Raw genomic sequence first — 20,279 nt, forward strand, 5'->3', positions numbered from 1 at the left:
GCAGGCAGGAGGCAGTAGCCTGGAGGAACATACAGGCTAGGACATTCCCAAACCTAGCAAAGTACCACAAAATCTGGCCCGAAAAATTCAAAAATGGCACATGCACTGCATGCGGTGCAGTCTCGGACATCCTTCACATGATATGGAAACTGCAAAGAGCAATTAGATACATACAAAACTCAAGCACTCAGCAAAGCGGAGTGTGAGGCAGAGCTGGCGCACACGGGTCTCTGAGCAGCGCAGCCTGCTCACCAGGGCCCGGGAGACAGCCCAGGCCAATGGTATCCTGGACTGAGGAAGCCACCCACGCTATCCCGTTAAACAATTAAAGTTTAGTCTCTCTCTCCCTGTATCGACCCTCAAGCGAGAGTTACCAGTATCAATTAAAAACAAAAATTTTTACCGATGCCATTATTGGTGGGGCTTAAGTGTCCCCGATAGTTTTGCTTGTTCCATTCACTCTTCATGTGCAGTCCTGAGAAAGTAAGACGTACTTTTAGCTACCTATATTTTGTTTTCCGCCTGGAAGCAGCTCTTATTGAGCGGCTGCCTTACAGTGTCGGCCGGTTATCTGAAAGAAGGGAAGTACTATACCCAAAGGCTTTCAACACGTGACGTTTACTTAGGTACGCATACGAAACGCCCCCACTCCGTCGGAAAACATCTGTCACCCGGGTGGAAGTTTACTGTTGCAGAGTAGGGCACACTGCATTGACGAGATGACGCGCAACCAAAATGGAGCCAGAAACGAAAGAATGACAGAGGGTGAGACTCCTGCGCCCATCCCCATGGCCAGGAAACCTGGCTGCTATTCCCTGATCTACCTAAATTACTGCCCCGTAATGCAGTCGCGTCACCCATTTTCGCTTTCCAGATGTGGCAAAAAAAAAAAAAAACGAGTGCAGGAAAACGAAGTACGAAAGAAGAAAAGACAGCTGCCCCCGCGGTTCTGCGGTGCAAAGACCCCCGCAGAAACAAGCACGACGCACGGTGTCGGTTGCCCGCTGTTTCTCGAGCCAGCAGAGCGACAACAGCATGCGAAGAGGCTCAAGGGGGCGAATATCCTACGCGCGCAAGAGAACGAAGACCGGAAGTGGGCGGAAGTGACGCAGAATTCACCCGCGACAGCACCAGTCGCCTACGGGACGGAGCAGCACGTATGATAGACGACGCTCCATTGCGGCGTCTCTGGAAGCCTAAGTGAAGCACATGCAATGCCCCTAACTGCTCTTCTCGCGTTTCCTCTTGAGAGCACACGGAGCGCCACAAGCGTGCTTGCGACATTTTCCCACGGCGTCTTCGAGGTTTTGCCGGCGCTCGGCACTGTCAAAAAACGTCGACATTTCTCGGATCATGAATGCAAGTTTTGAATATCGGCCACCGCGCACGAAAGTCACGTCCCCGACTCCCCGATGCTGCTGCATAGTGAGCGCGCACGCCTTCCGAAGCCGTCGGTTAATCAAATGGACAGGCGGAATTTCACCTATCCAAGCCCGCTCCCTAACTGGAGTTATGACACATGGAATGGGGAAACTAATCGACTTCTCACGCACACGTTTCCGGCCGCAAAGTACTCTCTAAATGGGCTCAAGAGACACACTATCTTCGTCTCAAGTTGGCAAATTCGTCTCGGAAGCGACGTAAACGGAGATCAGGTGAAAACGACCAACGAATACGACGCATGCGCGCAAACTGACGACTGGCGCACAAAAGGGATGCGCACGCAAGAAGGGGAAGTCGAGGACGAATGCCCAACGCAAATGCCTGCCAAAAGAGCTTCGCGTCACGTCCCGTGCCAGGCAAGGCGACCGCTCGACAACGCGCAACGTCCTTCCTGCGCGCACCAGGGATTCTCAGAGGCGGCAGCTGTTGTAGCGGCAGAGCGGGAAACGAGAGAGTCGTCGCGTCGTGCCTTCCGTGTCGCGCCTGTGACGCGCAAAGCCGTAGCGTCGGATGACGCACACAGAAGCTGCAGTAACTGAAAAAGCGCGCGACATTCCCCCGGCATGCGGTGGAGACTGCGAGGATTCCTCCGTCTCCTCCCGCTTCAGCTGTCCAAAGCTCCACGCCAACGAAGTCGCGGCAAATGACTCACTGCGGCCAGGCGACGATGTCAGAACAGCTAGGTTTCAGAAAGGAGGAGAGAGAGAGAAATAGAATTAATTTACAACTGTTGCAAAGCTCCGCGCTGAGCAAGGCTCTGCGCTGGAGACGCGCGAGCTAACCTGTGTGCGCAGGTAAATATGCGTCAAGCTGAGCAAGTCCGCAAAACTGGATTAGAACGTGATGTCCTAATCCAGTTTGCGGACTTGCTCTCGCCAGCACACTACCTCTAGTCAAATTCCCTTGCGCAAGCCATACCAGCGGATCAGATAAGCTTCTCCGGTTGACCTCTCTGTCCTCCGTGTTATAAATGCCACTATCTCGCAAACGCACTCCTAGGAGGCACAGATATAGTTCACTCCCCTGCCCTCCGGTTGAAACACCATATCTGTGCTCGCGACGTCCAGGTGCAGGCGTAAACGGGAGCACTGCGGGACAGCCGTACATTCAAAACAAAGCCGCTGTGTACTTCTCTTGTATGCAGCCGGGGCTCATATACATATACAACCCACTTCCGCGGTAGTCACAGCGAGCAGAGTATAACTACACGCAACGAGTTCACGCCGTTGACCTGCCATCTGCCGCAGGTGAATTGGGAAAACGCGCCCTATCTTTACCGCAGCCACCCGGCCGTAAAAGAGACCACACCGAGAAGGCAATCCTCCGCTGCGGAGACAACCGAAGAACGAAGGAGGTGGGCTACGATGTGGCGTGCAGGATAAGGTCCCGTGTAGTTGCACCGCGAAGTATCCAGCAGCAGCCAATGAAGACCATGGGACGGGGACGTTTCATCAGTGGTCAGACTAGAATTTAAAATATTCGCTATCCTCTGTGCATACACAACAAACGCGCAACATGTACCACATTAGGAGGGCGGGTAAGTTATAAGGGGTATATAGTGCATACGTGTTATATGTGAAGTTTTTGGATGCGAAGAACACGTAACAAATATGAATTCGAATGTGATCACTGGCAACCCGTCTGGTCCGCGGGGACCCACTGACTGCAGTTGTTGTGGCTGTAAGAATAAGGAAAAGAAAATGCACGGGCCTACTACTGGCTCTGTAGCTGAGCCACCTCCACTGCCTCGTGCAGACAGAAAAGAAAATAGAGAAGAAAGAAAAGGGAGAGGGAGAGAAAGGCGAGCCGCAGCAACAGCCGTCGTTTACCACCGAAGCGGTGGCGGGTGCAATGACGGCCTACAACAGATAAAAATTTGGTGGTAGGCTAGCCCGCACCGCAAGCGGCGGCGACCCACCTGCCCCAGCTCCATCAGGGGAGACACAGCAATGAGACGGCTTGCGTGCACTGTGCATAAACAGTGGGACGCACACTTATGAGCAGCACCTTTGTACGATGCAAAAGCGTTAGCGGCTCACGTATATCGGCTGCCCTTACGGGCCCTCGTTCACGTGCGTGAATTTTGCTATCGCACTAATTCCTTAAACACTAACCCATTAATCACTAATCCCTTAATTTCTGCCGCTATTATCCTACACATACGCATCAGCACACAGTCTTATGCCACATCATGTGAAAGACCACCGTGCATGGATATAAACCATCGCTTTAACTAAGCCGTAGGAACCATACCCATCTCATCTCACCCACGAAGCAAAGGCGCCCACGGATGCCATGAAAGTGAGACGCAAATACTGCGGGAGAGGTTAACAACGATTACACGCAGGTGCGAAGAAAAAAATCTCGTTAAAAAAAAAAAAAAAAAAAAAAGCCCCGCTCGACTTTTCAGAGCGAAGAACTAGCGAGTGCAACAAAGCATTGAGCTTCAATTGAGACTACGCAGAGTGGAGATACGGACAGCTGGCCAAGCGAAGAGATTGTGCGCCTTGCGCGTGCGTACAAAAATAAGCCATTCCGCCTCTTTAAGCTGCCCACTTTTTACCAGGTAGACATCGAACACGCTTCCAATGCTGATTGCAGCGCCGAAATCGGGGTACTCGGAAGTCCGTGCACGCGTAGGGAATTGGGACAAGCCCTCGAACAGTACCGGCCGCTTCTTCAAACGAGGCCGTGTAGATAACAGCCGGCGAGTGAGGCTATTCTCTGCCGTGCCGTGCCGGCGCATCATGTCGACACGGTCGTGAAACCAGAGCGATCTCAGCCGAAGAATAACTACGACGGCCCACTATTCTCAACGTTTTTCGAACGTTTAGTACGCGGAGAGGTTTCACAGCCGCGGAGCGCTGTTTGACAGGCGCCGTGTGCATTGTCTTCCTTTTTCGAAAATACAATATCCCGCACTACAGTAATATTTCAGTGCACAGCCGGCGCGGAAGATTTAACTAAATTCATGATATCGACGCGCGTTATAACGGTCGTCCAACGGAGGGAAAAGATTGGGGTGCATTCCAAGTCAGCGAGCGCTTTAGTTACGAATGCAACATTATGACAATCGAAATGCGCGTCATTTTTTAATAGCTGGCATGAAAGGGAGTGGAAACAGTTTATAAAGATTACGATCATAACGCGTATCGCGCGAATCAATATACGCAACAATAGTTTAAGGAGCTCGCCTTTACAGAGGCACCAGGAAATTAAGAGAGTTATCGTAAACATTTCAGCAATGTTTTTGCCAGCTGATATGTGAACCAATTTAAGATGGCTTAAGTAATTTTCACTCAGGTATTCGCGGGCGCATATAATTCAGCCACAAGCAAGCTTCTATGCGTAGGCTCCGCTGCTCGACTTTTGTTCACACTCGATTCCACGCGTGCCATAATAATAATTGGTTCACAGAAAGAGAAAGGCGCAGTATCTGTCACATCTGTTCTGTGGACACGTGAACCGCGCCGTAAGGGAAGGGATAGAGACGGGGGTGAAAGTGGAAAGAGAAGCCGTAGTGGAGGGCTCCGAGAAATTTCGACCACTTGGAGATCTTTAACGGGCACACTGATATCACACAGCACACGGATGCCTCTCCGTTTCGCCTCCACGCCAGCGAGCAATGCGCAAAACCAAGAGAGCGGAACAACTTCCTCGCGGCTGAGAGCGCTAGGGGAAATCTTTCCGAAGGTCGCGGAACACTCGGTTATGACTCATGACCGCGTTCGCTAGCTGCAGGGATACTCCGTACTACCGACGACGCTTTAGCGAAGCGTCCCGTGACATTGTACAAGCGAGACAGTCGATGAAACAAAAGGAGGAAAGTGGAGAGGGGAACGGCCGGGAGAAATCGTGACCGAACGAATCACTAGCTATCGATCGCATAGTGCGGCAAAGCTGGCTGTGGACCCGACGGCTCCGGTGCAGTACGACAATCTGCAGCGGGATATTAAAAAATAAATAAATAAATAAACGATGAGCGAACTTTGCGGCTGAAAGCGCGGAGAAATCGTCACTGACCAGGACATGCGGTGCGAAGGAACGGTAGGAGATGGTCCTCGAGAGTAGCGGAATAGATTCCGAGAGTGGAAGCACCGTGGGAGAAGGAATAAAGCCGACTCCGGGATGTCGCGGCATCCGCTGGTATAGACGGAGATTCACCGAAGTGATACAGCAGAGGTATATGCCTGCCGGTGTGGGCGCAGTTAGGACTATGACGTACAATGAATGGCTCGTTCATACCACACTGCAGAGTGCATGTTCCACATCATGAATACTATTACGAATGCGCTGGTCAGAGCGAGTTCGATGGACCCGTGAACGACGGATGTCCGCTCCGTGTATTTGTCCTTGGCGCGCTTCTGGCCTTCCCGCCTGTGAACGCATCCATAGTGGGTCGCACCTAGCACTGCTCTACACCTACCTTCAACCTCAAGTTAATCGCTCTCTTTCTTCAGCCCTTTTGCGCTTGCTAATAGGGCCAGTCTCGAGCCCGTTCCCCAACTGGAGCAACGCTACTTTCTCCGACGTTTGTAATGCGATTATCAGTCTTCAGACCTCTTTTTCTGAGACGCCACCACCCCGGCGAGCACTTCAAATACTTCGCCAAGGTCGCCGGAGCTAGCCCACAAATGCAAAGCGACCTTCATCTGCCCGCAGCTAGATCCACAGCGAGCGCCCAGCCAGCCCCACGATATGCGCATTCGACGTCGAATGAAACGATTCCCTCGCCAACCCTTTCCCCTGGCGCCAAACAAGTCGGTCAGAGCGTACAAGCTGGGAGAAGGAAGGACGCCAAGACGGCCAAGAAGAGCCTGCCTCCGACGACGCCAAGCCAGAAACTGGGCCGCCGGCGAGCCGTCCATCGGCAGTGGCAGGATCGCCGTTGCCGCGAGGCCGTCGAACCGCGCCAAAAAGACGGGCCGAGAGAGGGGACCTCAAGGCAGCCCGGCGCTGTTGGCCGCTGCTGATGCCAGAGACGCCAAGAAGACCGCCCCCGATACGCAGAACGACGCTCGCGCAAACAGGAGGAGGAGGAACAGAAAGGAGGATGGGCAGCAACAGCACTTCGCCCCATGACGACACCACACGGCAGCATTTTGACATTTCTTTTTTCCAAAACAGAGTACCAAGCTTGATATACTTTCTATTGGTCTATGTATGAAACCCGGAGAGTGGAAACTCAACATTACAGATGGAGCAGGTATGGCGGCAACCGCTCTATCGGAAGCAAACGAGGAGTTGTTGTGGCTGTAGGAAGAAGGAAAAGAAAACGCACGGGCCTGCTACTGGCTCTGTAGCTGAGCCACCTCCGCTGCTTTGTGCAGACAGAAGAGAAATATGAAATAAAAGAGGTAGAGAGAGACGCGCGCCGCAACAACAGCCGTCGTCCACCACAGAAGCAGTGGCGGGTGCAATGACGGCCTACAACAGATAAAAATTCAGGGGCAGGCTAGCCCCCGCCGCAAGCGGCGGTGATCTACCTGTCCCAGCCCCATCAGGGTACTTGGCGCCGGTGTAGTAGGTCCCAGTTTTTCCCGCGGTACGGGAGTACGTGGCGGCATGACTCCGACAGATACACCCATGCCTTGGCAGTGAACAGTTAGGGCTCCGGTCGCAATCACTTCGCCCCAAGCGGGGGCAACCAAACTCGCAGTTTTAAAGTACCTTTCGCATTTCCGAAGTTCCAGATACGAAGAGCTGGAGCTACCTACAAGGATACTTTGTGGTCGCCTAAGAACGACGTGGATTCAGTCATCGTAACACGCTGACGAGGTCGCCCTGTTAGATGGGGGAACCGCACGGGCAGGTACGCCCGGATGATTGTTTTGCCTTAATCGCCGCGCGAAATGATTCTGACCACCAAAGCAAGGCTGAATCATCCGCGCCTGGCGATTGCAGCCGCGCACTCAACACAATGGCCTCTAGACACAATAACTGCCAGGCGAGCTCGCAACAGCTGCGCGCCACACTGCACGCAAAGGCAATCTCCCGCCCTTGCAAGCAGATTAAAGCAAGTATAGGTGTAAGATTAACCTTTCTTACACCTACACAATAGTGTGCAAAGCGAAATTGCGGCTTTTTCTAACGGCACTTAAGAGCGATCTGTTTGTTTCATGTGAATTTCGTATCCTTCAAGTCGCAAATAGGATTTTTTTTTTTTTTTTTTTTTTTTTTTTTTTTTTTTTTTTTTTTTTTTTGCCTTACAGCGAACGCTGCAAACAGTATATTGCGATCGGGGGACACGGAGCACGCTGTCCGCAATTTTTTTATGCAGACATTTTTTGCAGCGAGTAGTGATGTCATTCTTTTCCTCCCCAATTTCAAACATAATGCGGACTTTGGAAACAAATAGCCACAATCCTGCGGGTATTCACTTCAGAAAATCGCGGCGTTTCAACGCTGCTACTGCCATCGATTCTCACGCTTAGCAAGAAATTTTGCACATGCCTGCATGAAATTACGCGCTGGAAAATTGACAAGTCGTATATTTAAGGCATGAAAATACTGCTCAGACGAAAAAAAAAGATATTTCCTTGCAATGGCAACTAAAAATGGCGTCTCAGGGGACTACAATCAGTCAAGGCGGCAAGCCACCTTTCATGTACACATCGATCTCACTCTGACCAATACAGAAGTGAGGAAACATCTTCGCAAAAGTCCTAAATCATAATAATCATCAGCCGGACTACCCACTGCAGGGCGAAGGCCTCTCCCATAATCCTCCAATTAAACATTTCCTGTGCTAGCAGCATCAAATTGACGCATTCTTCATCTTATCCACCAACCTAACTTTCTGCCGCCCCCTGCTACGCTTTCCTTTCCTTGGAATCCGATTTGTTACTTAAGTGACCAACGGTTATCCTCTACTCGCACCACATGCCCTGCCCATTTTTTCTTGATTTCGACTAGAATATCATTAACTAGTTATTTATCTGACCAACTCTACCAGCTTCCCATCTCTTAACGTTATACCTACCATAATTATTTACACAGCCCTCTGTGTTGTCCTCAACATAAATAGAGCCCTTCTCGTCCCCCTCCACTTTTCAGCCCCATAAGCGAGTACAGGTAAGATGGGCCTGAAAATCCTAAATACTCAGGGCCAACCCTCTCTCACCGGCGCATTCGATGCTTCCTACACGGACCGTAGATGCTTGATTCAGCTTCCAAAAAGCCGTTGCTTGAAAATTAACTCCCACTGGCCCATCGGACGAAAATGTCAACACGCAAAACTGTGCCGAAAGAGCGATTACCTTACAGTCCCGGTAATGATATGTTGAGTGGAAACATAAACATCTTCCTCGGCCCCTTTCTAGAGTTTGGCAAACCTGTACGCGTCCAAACAATCTGGCATTGTTTAATTCTCCGCAGCAGTAATACAACATGAGCGAAAGAAGACACTACTGCACCCTGCATTCCTCGAAAGTAAGTTGACAGTATTCGTTGGCGCATGGTCATCTGGGGCCTAAAAGTGATAACTTGACTGAAATAGAGAAATACATCGCAAGTGATCGTAATTAAACAAAAAAAAAAAGGGGGCGGGGGGGGGGGGACACTTTCGAGAACGCTGCACACTTGGGGTCGGCATAGGTCGTTTCGCACCATTTGGATGGCCGCATGACGAGCCGAGCCGGACGACCGGGGAATGGAGCAAGCAGAGCGCACGAAACCGGCACGACAGGGACAGCACAGACGCGCAAGAGATTCGAAGAGGAGAAAAAGCTCTCCAGAAACCTTCGCAACTGGTTTCCACACACACGTATGCGGGCCTAGATGGTTAGTGAAGTGGTCAGCCACGAAGCGTTGTTGAGGGGGGAGGGAGGGGGAATGGACACCGCAGCTGTCGGGCGAACGCTGCGTTAAGGTAACGTTGACTCACGTGGATGACGAAGAAAAAACAGACGCCGAAGCACAGCAACGGCAGTCCAGAGACAAACTATTAGAGCACGTCGTGAGGAAAATGATAGGGGTAAAGCGTCAAGACGAGGAAGTGAATCCGGTTAGAGAAAAAACGCTAGTTCTTACAGAGATATAGGTGATATCGGGGAGTGGACATGATCCACATTATCTAGAGCGATCAAGCGCTGGGATGATTTTTCCCACGATATCGCTTCCATATCTAAGCCCCGATTATTCAAATAAGAGGATGCTGATTAGCGGAAATCCTTTCGGCGATCGCTGAACAAACTTGCGAGCGCTGATTTCCTTTTGTGCGTTTGTTAGATTTGCTAGAATTAGGCTTAGGCAACAAATAATAATAGTAAGGATTATACAACTACTGTTATACGAACAATGTGCATTTTGTTTAATGTCAATTGCTGCAAAGATGATCGATGGTGTACTCGCGCAAAAGTATACAAGGCCAAAGAGAGCCTGAAACAGACACGGGACGATCTGAAATAATTTCACGCTGATGGGAATTAGCACATCGTGCGTGACAGTGTATGAAACCAGGTATACATTAAAGTGCTTGCCAAGCGAATGGCGAAAAACATGACTCCTGGCCTCGCATAGGCATCTTCTCCTGTCAAGTCGCCATTGCATGTTTTGTGTTTGTTATCAACATACAATTCCCGTTATACACAACGCGCTACCGAGCCTGAAATGCACAACTGGTAAATAAACGAGTAGATCACGTGATGCGGAAGCGGATAGCCAATGTCATTCGTGGTAGCGATGCACATTCCAAGATGCGTTAAACGCGTAACACTCTGCAAGAGATATTCGGGTGGGCGGATCGCGGCTATCTCAGGGCAGCAGAGTGGATAGGCCATCGTCCTTCGAACAACGCAGTGGAGCTGGCGATGGCCTCAGGATTACGTCTGCTTTTGGACACTCAAAACACCAATCACTTAGCGCCGGTTTTCCAGACAAATCAGGAGAGACTAACTAGCGCTTTCGGGGGCAGGAGTCAGCTCGTCACAGTTCACACGTTGTGCAAATTTAGCATGCCGTATCTTTCCGAGCAGCCTACCGCGTTTCATTAGCCAGCTTCATTAATTGGGTCGACCGGAACGCGTCACGGCTAAGGCTGGGAACAATGCGACAACACAAAGGGAAGATTGGGTACGGCTGACACTTCGGCACGCACCGATTATTTCTTATCAAACGCCGCGACTTCGTGTCCCTGCTATATTGCTACTGAATCACACTGGCAGTAGCTTTTCGGTATTTATCACACAGGAAACACGCTAGATAATGGCTCTCGCGGAGGATAATCGCCACTAGTTGATCTCTGGCGGCATGCCCGACCGTAAAGTGCCACGATAACACCAATTCTGGGTCGCATGACCGGACTCGTCCGTACTATTTGGTTCTGCTATGAACCAAGGTTTCTGAGTACTAACATTGAATTATCGCTCCTTAATGACACCAGAACAGGCTTCCAATGAGCCTCAGAGCTCCCTGGAATGCTTGACAATGAGCTCACGAAAGCGCGCCTGTTGCAGAAAGCCACACAAAACAGCTGCGCAGAAGAGGTTCTGGGGCCGACAACGCTTCCCCCATTGCAAGAAACCGTCGGCAACGTCATTCGCATAAACCACAATACTCCGCTCCATCTAAAAGAAATTCCGCGAATTGAAGCGCCTACGCGCGTCGAAGCGAGAACTCACAGCCGGAAATCGGCGCAGAAAAATGGGTGCACACGGCTGGTTTACCTTGGAAGATTTCTCCTTCATCAACGGCTCCACGTGCAACTTCGTACTCCCGCCGTTCTTCGAAGAGCTGACACCGCCTCAGTTTGTAGTACCTCGCTGGACGACAGCGAAGTCAACGCAACGGCACTGGCATGACGTCTCCTTTTCAATCAGTCGAAACACAATCGCCGAAGAACACACAAAAGCACAAACGAAATGCGGAAGGCGAGGCTCGGTGGCTTGTTCGTTGGTGAGCTACCACTGCATGCCTTTCCGACGCAGAGACGACGACGACAACCACACGGACCCAACAAACTTGAGCAAGCGTCAACGGCAGCACAACACGCGAGCCGCCGACTCAGAGCAAGCCAACGAGCAGCAGCGGCAGGTACGCGCCGACCACGCGGCGTGGCGCCACCGTCGAGAAAAGAGAAAAGCTGCCAGGTAGGTCACGTGGCGGGAGTACGTCACGCGCGGAGCGTCGTCGTCTGCTAAGCGCCGCGCGCGCCGGCAAGCAGACGACGCGCACAGCTGAAAACTACACCGACTGCTTTGATGGAAATACCTTCGGCGCGACGCTCCGAATATCCTCCCCTTACTAAAAGAAAAGAAAAGGTACGAGTAGCGACAAAACCACTTAGCGGTCCACATCGAAAGTGCATGGAAGCCGAGCAAATCGAAGACTGGGCGTACAAACGTCACATGAAAGAGGCTGGCGGCTCGGCTTGATTTAACGCGATTAGCGTGCACTGAAAAGCACCCAGAGGCGAAATTATACCACGTGACTAGTTTCAGGGGCCACTCTGGAGGCTTACGGACAGTGGCGCTATCTGGAGGGAGCCCATGAAAGCTACCGCCATATATCATCGTTATCTTCTGAAAAGCGGTGTATGTATCCGTGTTTGTTGCTTCTCAATGCATGTCTCAGATATAATTACGGATTTGTTATTGAATTTTTTTCATCGATTTTGGAGCCAGGCGGTCGTGCGCTTACCAATAATCTCGAATTTTACGACTTGTAAATAAAAATAACTTTTGCGTTATCGACCACGGTAGCTGGAACAGTCCGTAAACCCCTCGAATTCCGGCCGAATAAGATAGACGTTCTCTGATGCACACGTACCTAATGGTTAGTTGTGCAACTAGACGGACCCAACAGCTCTGAACGCGCTCGCGGGATTTCAAGACGAAAGCAATTCCCCTCTGTCCGCTAAACAGATCGAAAGCACTGCGACAAAGCAGGACACGTCAGACGAATAACAAAACGATGAAGGACCATTTTGTTAAGTGCGGTAACGTCGATATACGTTCAGGCGTAAATGCAGTAACAAGAGCCTAGGCGCCTCTCGTGCCGAATCTATAGCTCACCCCCCCCCCCCCCCCTCTCCCCTTTCGCCACCAAATATAGTCTCGCCCAGTAGTGCAGAAAAAAAAAAAACGAATTTTCTCGGAGCAGAGAGGTGTTGGAGGTTTGTTGGAAAAAAAACAAACCAGCGCGTGGAACGTGCAGGTGCTGGGTGAACTGGATGTGCGCGGATAAAAATAACAAAAACAGATGAGTTCCGATCGATGACCGGTCCCGGTGTAGCCTCCCCCCCCCCTCTCTCTCTAAATATTCCATGATTTCGCCCAGCAATCGAAAATTTCATTTTTTTTTTACACCAACGAAATGATAGTCCGCCGAAGTTAACGAGTGTCGAGATTAGAGAAAAGGAAGCAGGAAAAATAAAAAGAATCACGGAGATCGAGATGACGCGGCTGATTGTTTCTTCCACCATCTTTTCTGTCTAACGAGACGGCCAACTCATACGTAAATGTCAAGGGATTCATCTTTACGCTTATCCACAATGGGCGCTAGTGAACGAAACTGGCAGTGCTGAGGAGTGCTCGGCACCGAACTAAATTAGCTATGTTAAAAAAAAAAAATAAAGCACAGAAATAGGCAGCGAGCTAATACGAGCGCTTGTGTGACGTTCTCTGTCCACACGCGCGCGTTCTTTTTTTGTCTGTTTTCTGTCCTCATTGTGTACCGTAACTAGCTCGTCCAGTGTTCCGCCGGCGATAACTGCATGGTGATATTGTACTGTGCGCAGAGAGAGAGAGAAAGAAATGAGACACAGGCCTCTTAATCTTCCAGTGGCTCGAGGGACCTAACCCGGGCAAATCGGGCGATTGAAATGCAATATTCGCTTCAGTTCCCCCAGTGCTACCCCTGGACCACATTCAAAACTAACACCATTGCGAAGACAGTACTGGCAGCCGGATAGTCTACAATTCACTGAATCTTTAATAACCACTTCGCATATTTGTTTTTTTTTTTTATTATTTTTTAACCCCCGAAAATCAAAGCAGCGGTCGGATCTTCGACCCAAACGCAGAGCCGCAGACGCCCTGCCAACTTCTGTCGCAAAAATGAACCCATGCAGGCACAGCAGACACAAAGGCGGTAACATTCCGGAAATAAATGGTCACCTCAGACAAGCAACGTAGTAAGGGGTGGTTCCTGAGAGACGATCACACAAAAACGACGAATGTGCAAAGTTTTGTTAATTGCTGCTAGCATGCTTTTCGCAAGTAAAAATATAGAACAACCACTTAGCAAGCAGGGTGATTCATCAATGACGGCACGCGGACTGCGCGAAGGCAAGGCAAGCACTTCATTTATGCGCGGGGAGGTCGGAAGCTAATAAAAACGGCGGTTAAAAAAAAAAAATGTTTCTCCGCGTACAGATTAAAGCAGACACTGGGAAGGCAAAGAGGACGAACTGGCGCGGGAGGCCACTTAATCAAAGTTGAGGAAACCTGCCAGTATTTGGCTCCAAGATCAATTTCTCTCAACGTTAAACTCGTAAGGCCTTTCAGGTCGCTCATAAGGTCTGCGCGTGAGGTAGTATATGAGGTTAGTGTGCTTCCGAAGACCCGGCTGAGGAGAAGGAGGGTGAAAGTTGCGAAACAGTGGCGACCTCCGCTTCGGCCGACAGTGTTTACCAACATCTTGCCACTCGCAGTGACGTAAGACATTCTTCCGGAACCCAAGCGGCGTCGGGCGCTGGTCCCGATGTCGCCGTTCGAAGGCGCGCCGGCCGTCACAGCTGACGGGACGCGCTACTGTAGCTGAGAGGAGGAGATAATAGACAAGAAAAGAGGGGAAGGAGCCCGACTTCGATCGGAAACAATGGAAGCCCTCTCTTTCTCTCTCCAGAGCCTCAGCGCTGCGAGACTTCAAGCGGCACAATCGAACGGGCTGTGGGTGAGAAGGGGTCAATCAGAGGGAAGACTGCAGAGAGGGAGAGGGGAGGTACTATGCAGTGTCTCCGAAGGGGTAGCAAAAGACGAGGAGGGAAGCACGGAGCGGCCCTAGCAGCTGCTGTACGCGCGCAGCAGGGTTCAACAACCCTGGAGCCATCGCACCCCCTCTCAGGATGTCGTTGACAGCAGCCCATTGGGACATGCACGCAAAGGAAGATGGAGGAGGAGGTTGACGCGCGCTTATTCATTTGAGCCAAGCGGGACACGGCACGCTGGACGACCGCAAGTCGACGGTAGACGCACGCTGTCCCAGGGGTAAAAAGAGCTGAATGAACGATGAAAGTTGAATGCCTGAATGTCATTCGTTAGGCACTCCAGCAGGGAGGCCTGGGGTAAGGCAACTCCACTCTACTAGGAAGATAATCTGCCATGATTCAAAATAAAGCTTATCAGTTTCCTTCTTCCCTGTATATGCACGTACCTATGACTCCAAAATAAAACGAAGCACACGAAGGAACGAACTTTCGTCTCGTGGCGCGTCTTGCAAGCGGATGCGCTGCGTGCGGGTCGCCCACGTGTTCATCTTGACACTGGTGGTGTTCGCCCCATCAGCAGCCAGGGCGGCCTGCTTAGTTGGTCTTCCCCTGCGTTTGGGTAGCCCTTTCGAAGACAATCGAGACCCCCAGGGGCATACTATACATACTGTTACGTGGTGACGAGCAAAGAGATGGCACAACATGGTGACAGGATCAACGATGATTTTATGTCTGGCCTAGCGCCACTGCCGATCTTCTTCGCAACACTTCCCGCGTCCACCGAGCGATCGTTTCGTTGAAGTCAATGGTGACGTGATGGTGTAGATGTTCAAGAAAGGATAGAAGAGAATGATGCGCTTGCCACCACGATGACGATGAACACGATGACGCTTGGGTGATCCGCCTCCCCTGGAGCTGTTCAACCATCCGCCACCAGACCCCATGGGACCGATGGCTCGAGGTCGCAACGAGCGGCTGGGCGGGGGTTGCGTGTACATGTCCGGTTCCTTTGGGTCCTTCGTCTCGGGTCTGGTTCATCTGTCTGTTATCCTTGTCTTCAGATCCGGGCTGGGGGCTGGGCGGTAGTAGTTGATCGGGTCTGGGCGGGAAGGGCTGGGGCGACTCCGGTGCTGCATGGTTATACACAAAAATAATACACACAAGAGAATTAAACCAAGACGTTAACACAGATGATGCGTCTTGGTTTAATTCTCTTGTGTGTATTGTTTTTGTGTATAAACATACAGCGCCGGAGGTCGTCGGAGTCGTATAGCCAACATAGCCCGCTCGCAAGTACCACTGGGCTGGAGCGAAGCTGCTCGGCGATGTCCCAAGGCCCTCGGTCGATGCCTACAAGTTGCTCGGCTACATAGCTAAAAAACCACGTTGCTCGGTCAATTTTGGATAAGAACAACGTTGGATGAGATGATATTTCCCCCTGTCGATACGTATCAGAAATGCTGAAATATCAATTCCGAAAAAGACGGAAGATCCCACGCATGGTTTTACGAATTCGTGGGTGTCCGGCCGTCGAGAAGGCCCGGGAAGAGTACGTAGGTAAACCTTCATACTCTAGAGAGACGTCAATATTGCGGCTCTTGCTCCGCCAGCAGACATCCCGCGCTTTGCGAAACTTCTACAGACGACGAAAACATACATGCCGCTCCGAGCGCATCAACTGTCGTGGATACCCATTCGTCATGGCGTGATTACTATGTAGGAGGAGCCGAGCGACAGCTCTGCAAAACATAGGCTGGCAATTGCATGCTGACGCGGACAACCTCATTTATAGCCAACAATGAAAAATCACGGAAGCTAACCTCCTGATGCTCTATACTTATTGTGGTCAGGAAGAACTGCCTTCTGTTTTCAAGCCGACGGACGACTGGCTACAATCGTGGACTTGCACTGTTCCAGCCATCTCCAGCGTCAAATATACCAAGCGCTTTTTGGCTACCGCCCTATATTTCTCGTCGACTATCGCCTCGAACTGTCAGGCACAGTGATCGAGTATAGGTTGCATGGTCAGATGAAAACCTTTAATCTGACCTGCCCCTGCCGCTGAGACGTCGGCAGTGATGCAACATCACCGACACTACAACGCAATTCTGCAACTCAACGTATTGCCGCGGCTCTCGTGAGAGGGCGTGCATCGGCATCGTCTGTCTCGACAAATGGCAGCCAAGGAGGTCCGACACACGTAAACAAAATATTTTCCGTCACTATATAATGCGCTCTTCGTTTTTTTTGTTTTTTGTTTTTTTAAAGCGAGCTAGAAAAAAGCATTAAAAGTTTATGCCGCGCACGTATCCGAAGCTTACACCGTCGTCCAGCGCCAGGGAGTGAACAAGGAGTATTCGGTGTTTTAAGTCAAGAGTTTCAATGGAGTCGTTGGGAACATTTTAAGATGCAATTTTCTCTGCAGTAAATGAGATTTCTTTCTTTTTTTTTTTGTCAGGCAGTTGTGATCAGAAAGCCACAGAATTTATTTTTTACCAACAAACAAAAATGAAGTTGTCCGGGTGTCGCTCTAATTGGAGTGCGATGATTTGCACTCCTGGTTTCGGGGTTTATACGCATGCCGCTTATCCGTACGAACTCGGAATAGCGAGAAATAAAAAAAAAATGTAGCAACATTTCTGTTCAACCCTTAAGGTGTGGTGAATTCCGCTCGATTAAAAAAAAAATCTATTTTGAGATTTTGCAATCACCTGATAAAGAATTCTTTATCTTTCAGAAAATATGTTCCACTGGGTATCCGCGGTTCCAAAGATTTAAGCCGGAAGCCTTTAATGGCTCATGCTGTCATGGACAAAATGTGTCTCGATTTGTCGGCGGTATGATTGGCCGAGGTGGGATGACGTCATAGTGGTATCGACCAATCACAGAGCACCACCACAGTATGCGCGAATGCATGCCTGGTCATATGACAATCAATGATCAATTACTAATTATTGACTAATTAATAAATAATACCTAAGTATGCAATTCATTAATTAGCTAATGAATGACTGATTTTGGTAAGTAAATAATTAGCTACTTAACGATTGATTAGTACCAGTTGAGTAGCAGAATGCGGCACTAAGGCTTTCGTCTTTCACTACTTTAGTCGCTAAAGTCCCTCGTAATTTTTTTCTTGTCATTTTTATTGGACACGTTGAGGACTCGACGTGGTCTCTTCGCTTCGGATACTTGCAGAAAGTCAATGTTCTGAATTTTTTTTTTTTTATCAGACCCCGGTTTCGGCTTGGAATTTACTCTTGTGGGTTGTACATTTTTAAGCCACTAGGGCTCCTCCTGTTGCTCTTTTGTTTTGAAGCTAATGTTTTTTTATGGCTGCGCGTAAAGCTTTGATGCTATTCACCTGTGCTGTCCAACTACCCACATTTGTCAGTCTCAAGACAGTTGAGACAGCTGCCGATGATGCAATTGCATGTTTTAATGATGGAAATGTAGGACGACCAACGCTGCTGAAACATTTTGGAGCTACCTCTGTGTGTGTCAACGCTAACATCTATAGAGAACCGCTGGGTCCGAAAATGCCAGTTCAAGCTGAGATCTCAAGCGAAACAGGAAAGAATGAAACAAGAAAGGGTATAGAAATGCTGCCACTTCAAAATACTACAGCCCAGGCAATTTCTGAACAGTAACAGTAAAATTGATAAAAATATTTTCAGACTTTATTGTCGTATTATTGGAGGTTTTTGCATCTTTTTCTAGTGAAGTACTGTGTAAATTAGTGGCATTTACATAACTAGAACTGCGTGAGTTTCTACTTTTTTTTTTTTTTAAGTATAAGAAGACCAGTCATCGGTGACAATTTTCATGCAGCGACAAAAGTAAAAAAAAAAAGAAGGAAATTAGAAATACTATAGAATTTTTCAAACTAATTGTTAACGCTAATACAAGTTGCGTCTATCTTTAGCGTTCCTTCTATTGCTGCAGCTGCACATCCACATTTTGAAACTCACTTTCAAAGTCTCACCCCACTTTAAGGGTACTATAATTGCGACAGCATTAGCAGCGCGATTTGGCTTGCCGCGGAGACTCACTATAACGTAGACGTATACCGGTTTACCGGAAGCCTCCTGCACACGCGTGTTGACACTGGTGGGGGCAATCGCGGTTACTGCGCCTGCGTATACAGCAAGGGTCCGGTAAGCTGGTATATACGTCAGTCAGTATATACGTCTCCGTTCTGCTAAAAGCCTCTAATTGGTCCGGCCTACGGCTTCCGTTGCGGATCTTGGTTTCCGTACAAGCACTTTGCCAATCGCCTATCACTATACTCCCGCAATTCGTGCCCCTATTATCTCGCACATATTCATTAGCAAGCAGTCAGCAGGCTATACCCAGTTACGTGACGTCAGCAGACTTCGATGTCGCCTTAACCCAGCCTAAGAATAGCACATGTGTTACTCGGGGCCCCAGGGTCCTGAAAGGTTTCACTTTCATACCTACCACCCATCTAAAATAAGAAGCCCAAGTTGGCAACCTCTGCCATGTTACGGGGCCTCGTGACGTCACACAGCTCCAATCAGTACCTGGAGTTGCATTCCCAACATATTATACCGTCTGTGACCATTTCTAGGAATGATCATATTAACAGTTGACATTTCTTGGTACGCCGCCACGGCCAAGCGATATCATTTCATTTATTAACCTTAAAGGCCCCTTTCGGGGTATTACATAAGGGGTGGGGTAAATAAACATCGAATGTTACTCTTTTCAGAGATTTTCACATGATATACACATTTCAATGTTGGCGTTGAATGATGATGGGCAGGTGATAACAGCGACGGAGTGAGATAGGTCGTTCCAGTCTGACGCGGCTCGTGGATAAAAGGAATATCAGTTCGCAAGACATCGCCCTTACACAGAGTATAACCAAAGATCTACTTTGGTCAAGAACTACACGATCTGCCTACTGAGCGGCAGGTGAATGCATACGTGTGATGAGCACGCAGTGACGCGAAGGGCGAGTCGCAACCACCGGTCAGACAAAATCAGGCCTGCGGTTTTGTTACGTCTGCATGCCTATGCTCAGGCTCTCCGACGTCGACTCCCGTTGTCCGATTAGAATGAATGCATATAAGAATACTTGCACCTCACTTGGCGTGTTTGTGAACCGTGGAACATCATGCATGTGGCTAAGATATATCAGCGACTGGACTCCAAGTAGTGCAGACTTATACATACGGCAGCGGAGGCGGTGTCAAATCGCCGCACGTCTTTAGTTCACACGCCTCCTAATCCGTTATTTCGTAGCGAGACATGCAGGGGACAATCGTGACAGCACGTACACAGCAAAAAGAAAGCGTTCAACACTCACGTCTGAGCAGTAGAATCCGTTGGTCCGGGGGATGCCGTCCACCTCTGCACATGCAATCGGAGAGAGAGAGAGGCACGTAAAAAGTTAGTTCACGATCCGTGAGAGGCGCCTTTGCAGCAATGGAACCCTTTAGTGCGAATTAGCAAGTCATTCCACAATGTATCCGAGATTGTCGAAAAAAACTACAGAACTGTGTCAAAAACACGACAAAATATCCTGTAGTTCTGTCGTAACCATCAGATTTTTCTGTAGTTCTGTAGTACTTTTCTGTAATTCTGTAGTTTTTCTGTAGTATATTTCTGTTGCCTGTAGTTCTGTTGCACTTTTCTGTTGTAACTACAGAAATTTCTGATGTTACAACAGATCGTTCTGTTGCCACAACAGGTTTCCCGTCAAAAACCGCACAGAAATTCTGTCGTAACATCAGAAAATTTTCTGTAGTTTTTTCGGACTGGGAGCCTCAACAGGCAGCTCGGCAGTGGGTTAACAAAAAAAATAAATAAAAGAAAGAAAAAAGACCGCGCACGTTTTCCTCTGGCCTGTCCAACGTTTCAGGTTTTACGGCCAGTCATAAGA

General features: G+C 49.5%; 1 protein-coding gene across 4 annotated transcripts in view; it reads right to left on the reverse strand.

Moving 5' to 3' along the window:
* The window catches only part of nuf (rab11 family-interacting protein nuf), a 191,129-nt gene that overhangs the window by 49,652 nt on the left and 121,198 nt on the right, over positions 1-20,279 (reverse strand). For 3 of the 4 annotated variants that reach the window (XM_084604249.1, XM_084604248.1, XM_084604250.1), the window contains one exon: positions 19,704-19,747. In XM_084604249.1, the coding sequence (XP_084460375.1) occupies positions 19,704-19,747 (44 nt within the window). Of the gene's footprint in view, positions 1-11,108; positions 11,469-19,703; positions 19,748-20,279 lie in introns of those variants that run through there. The other variant, XM_084604251.1, reaches the window with a different exon arrangement.

Source organism: Amblyomma maculatum, chromosome 5, assembly GCF_055883805.1.
Source record: "Amblyomma maculatum isolate TAMU_Amacu chromosome 5, ASM5588380v1, whole genome shotgun sequence".
Lineage (NCBI taxonomy): Eukaryota > Metazoa > Arthropoda > Arachnida > Ixodida > Ixodidae > Amblyomma > Amblyomma maculatum.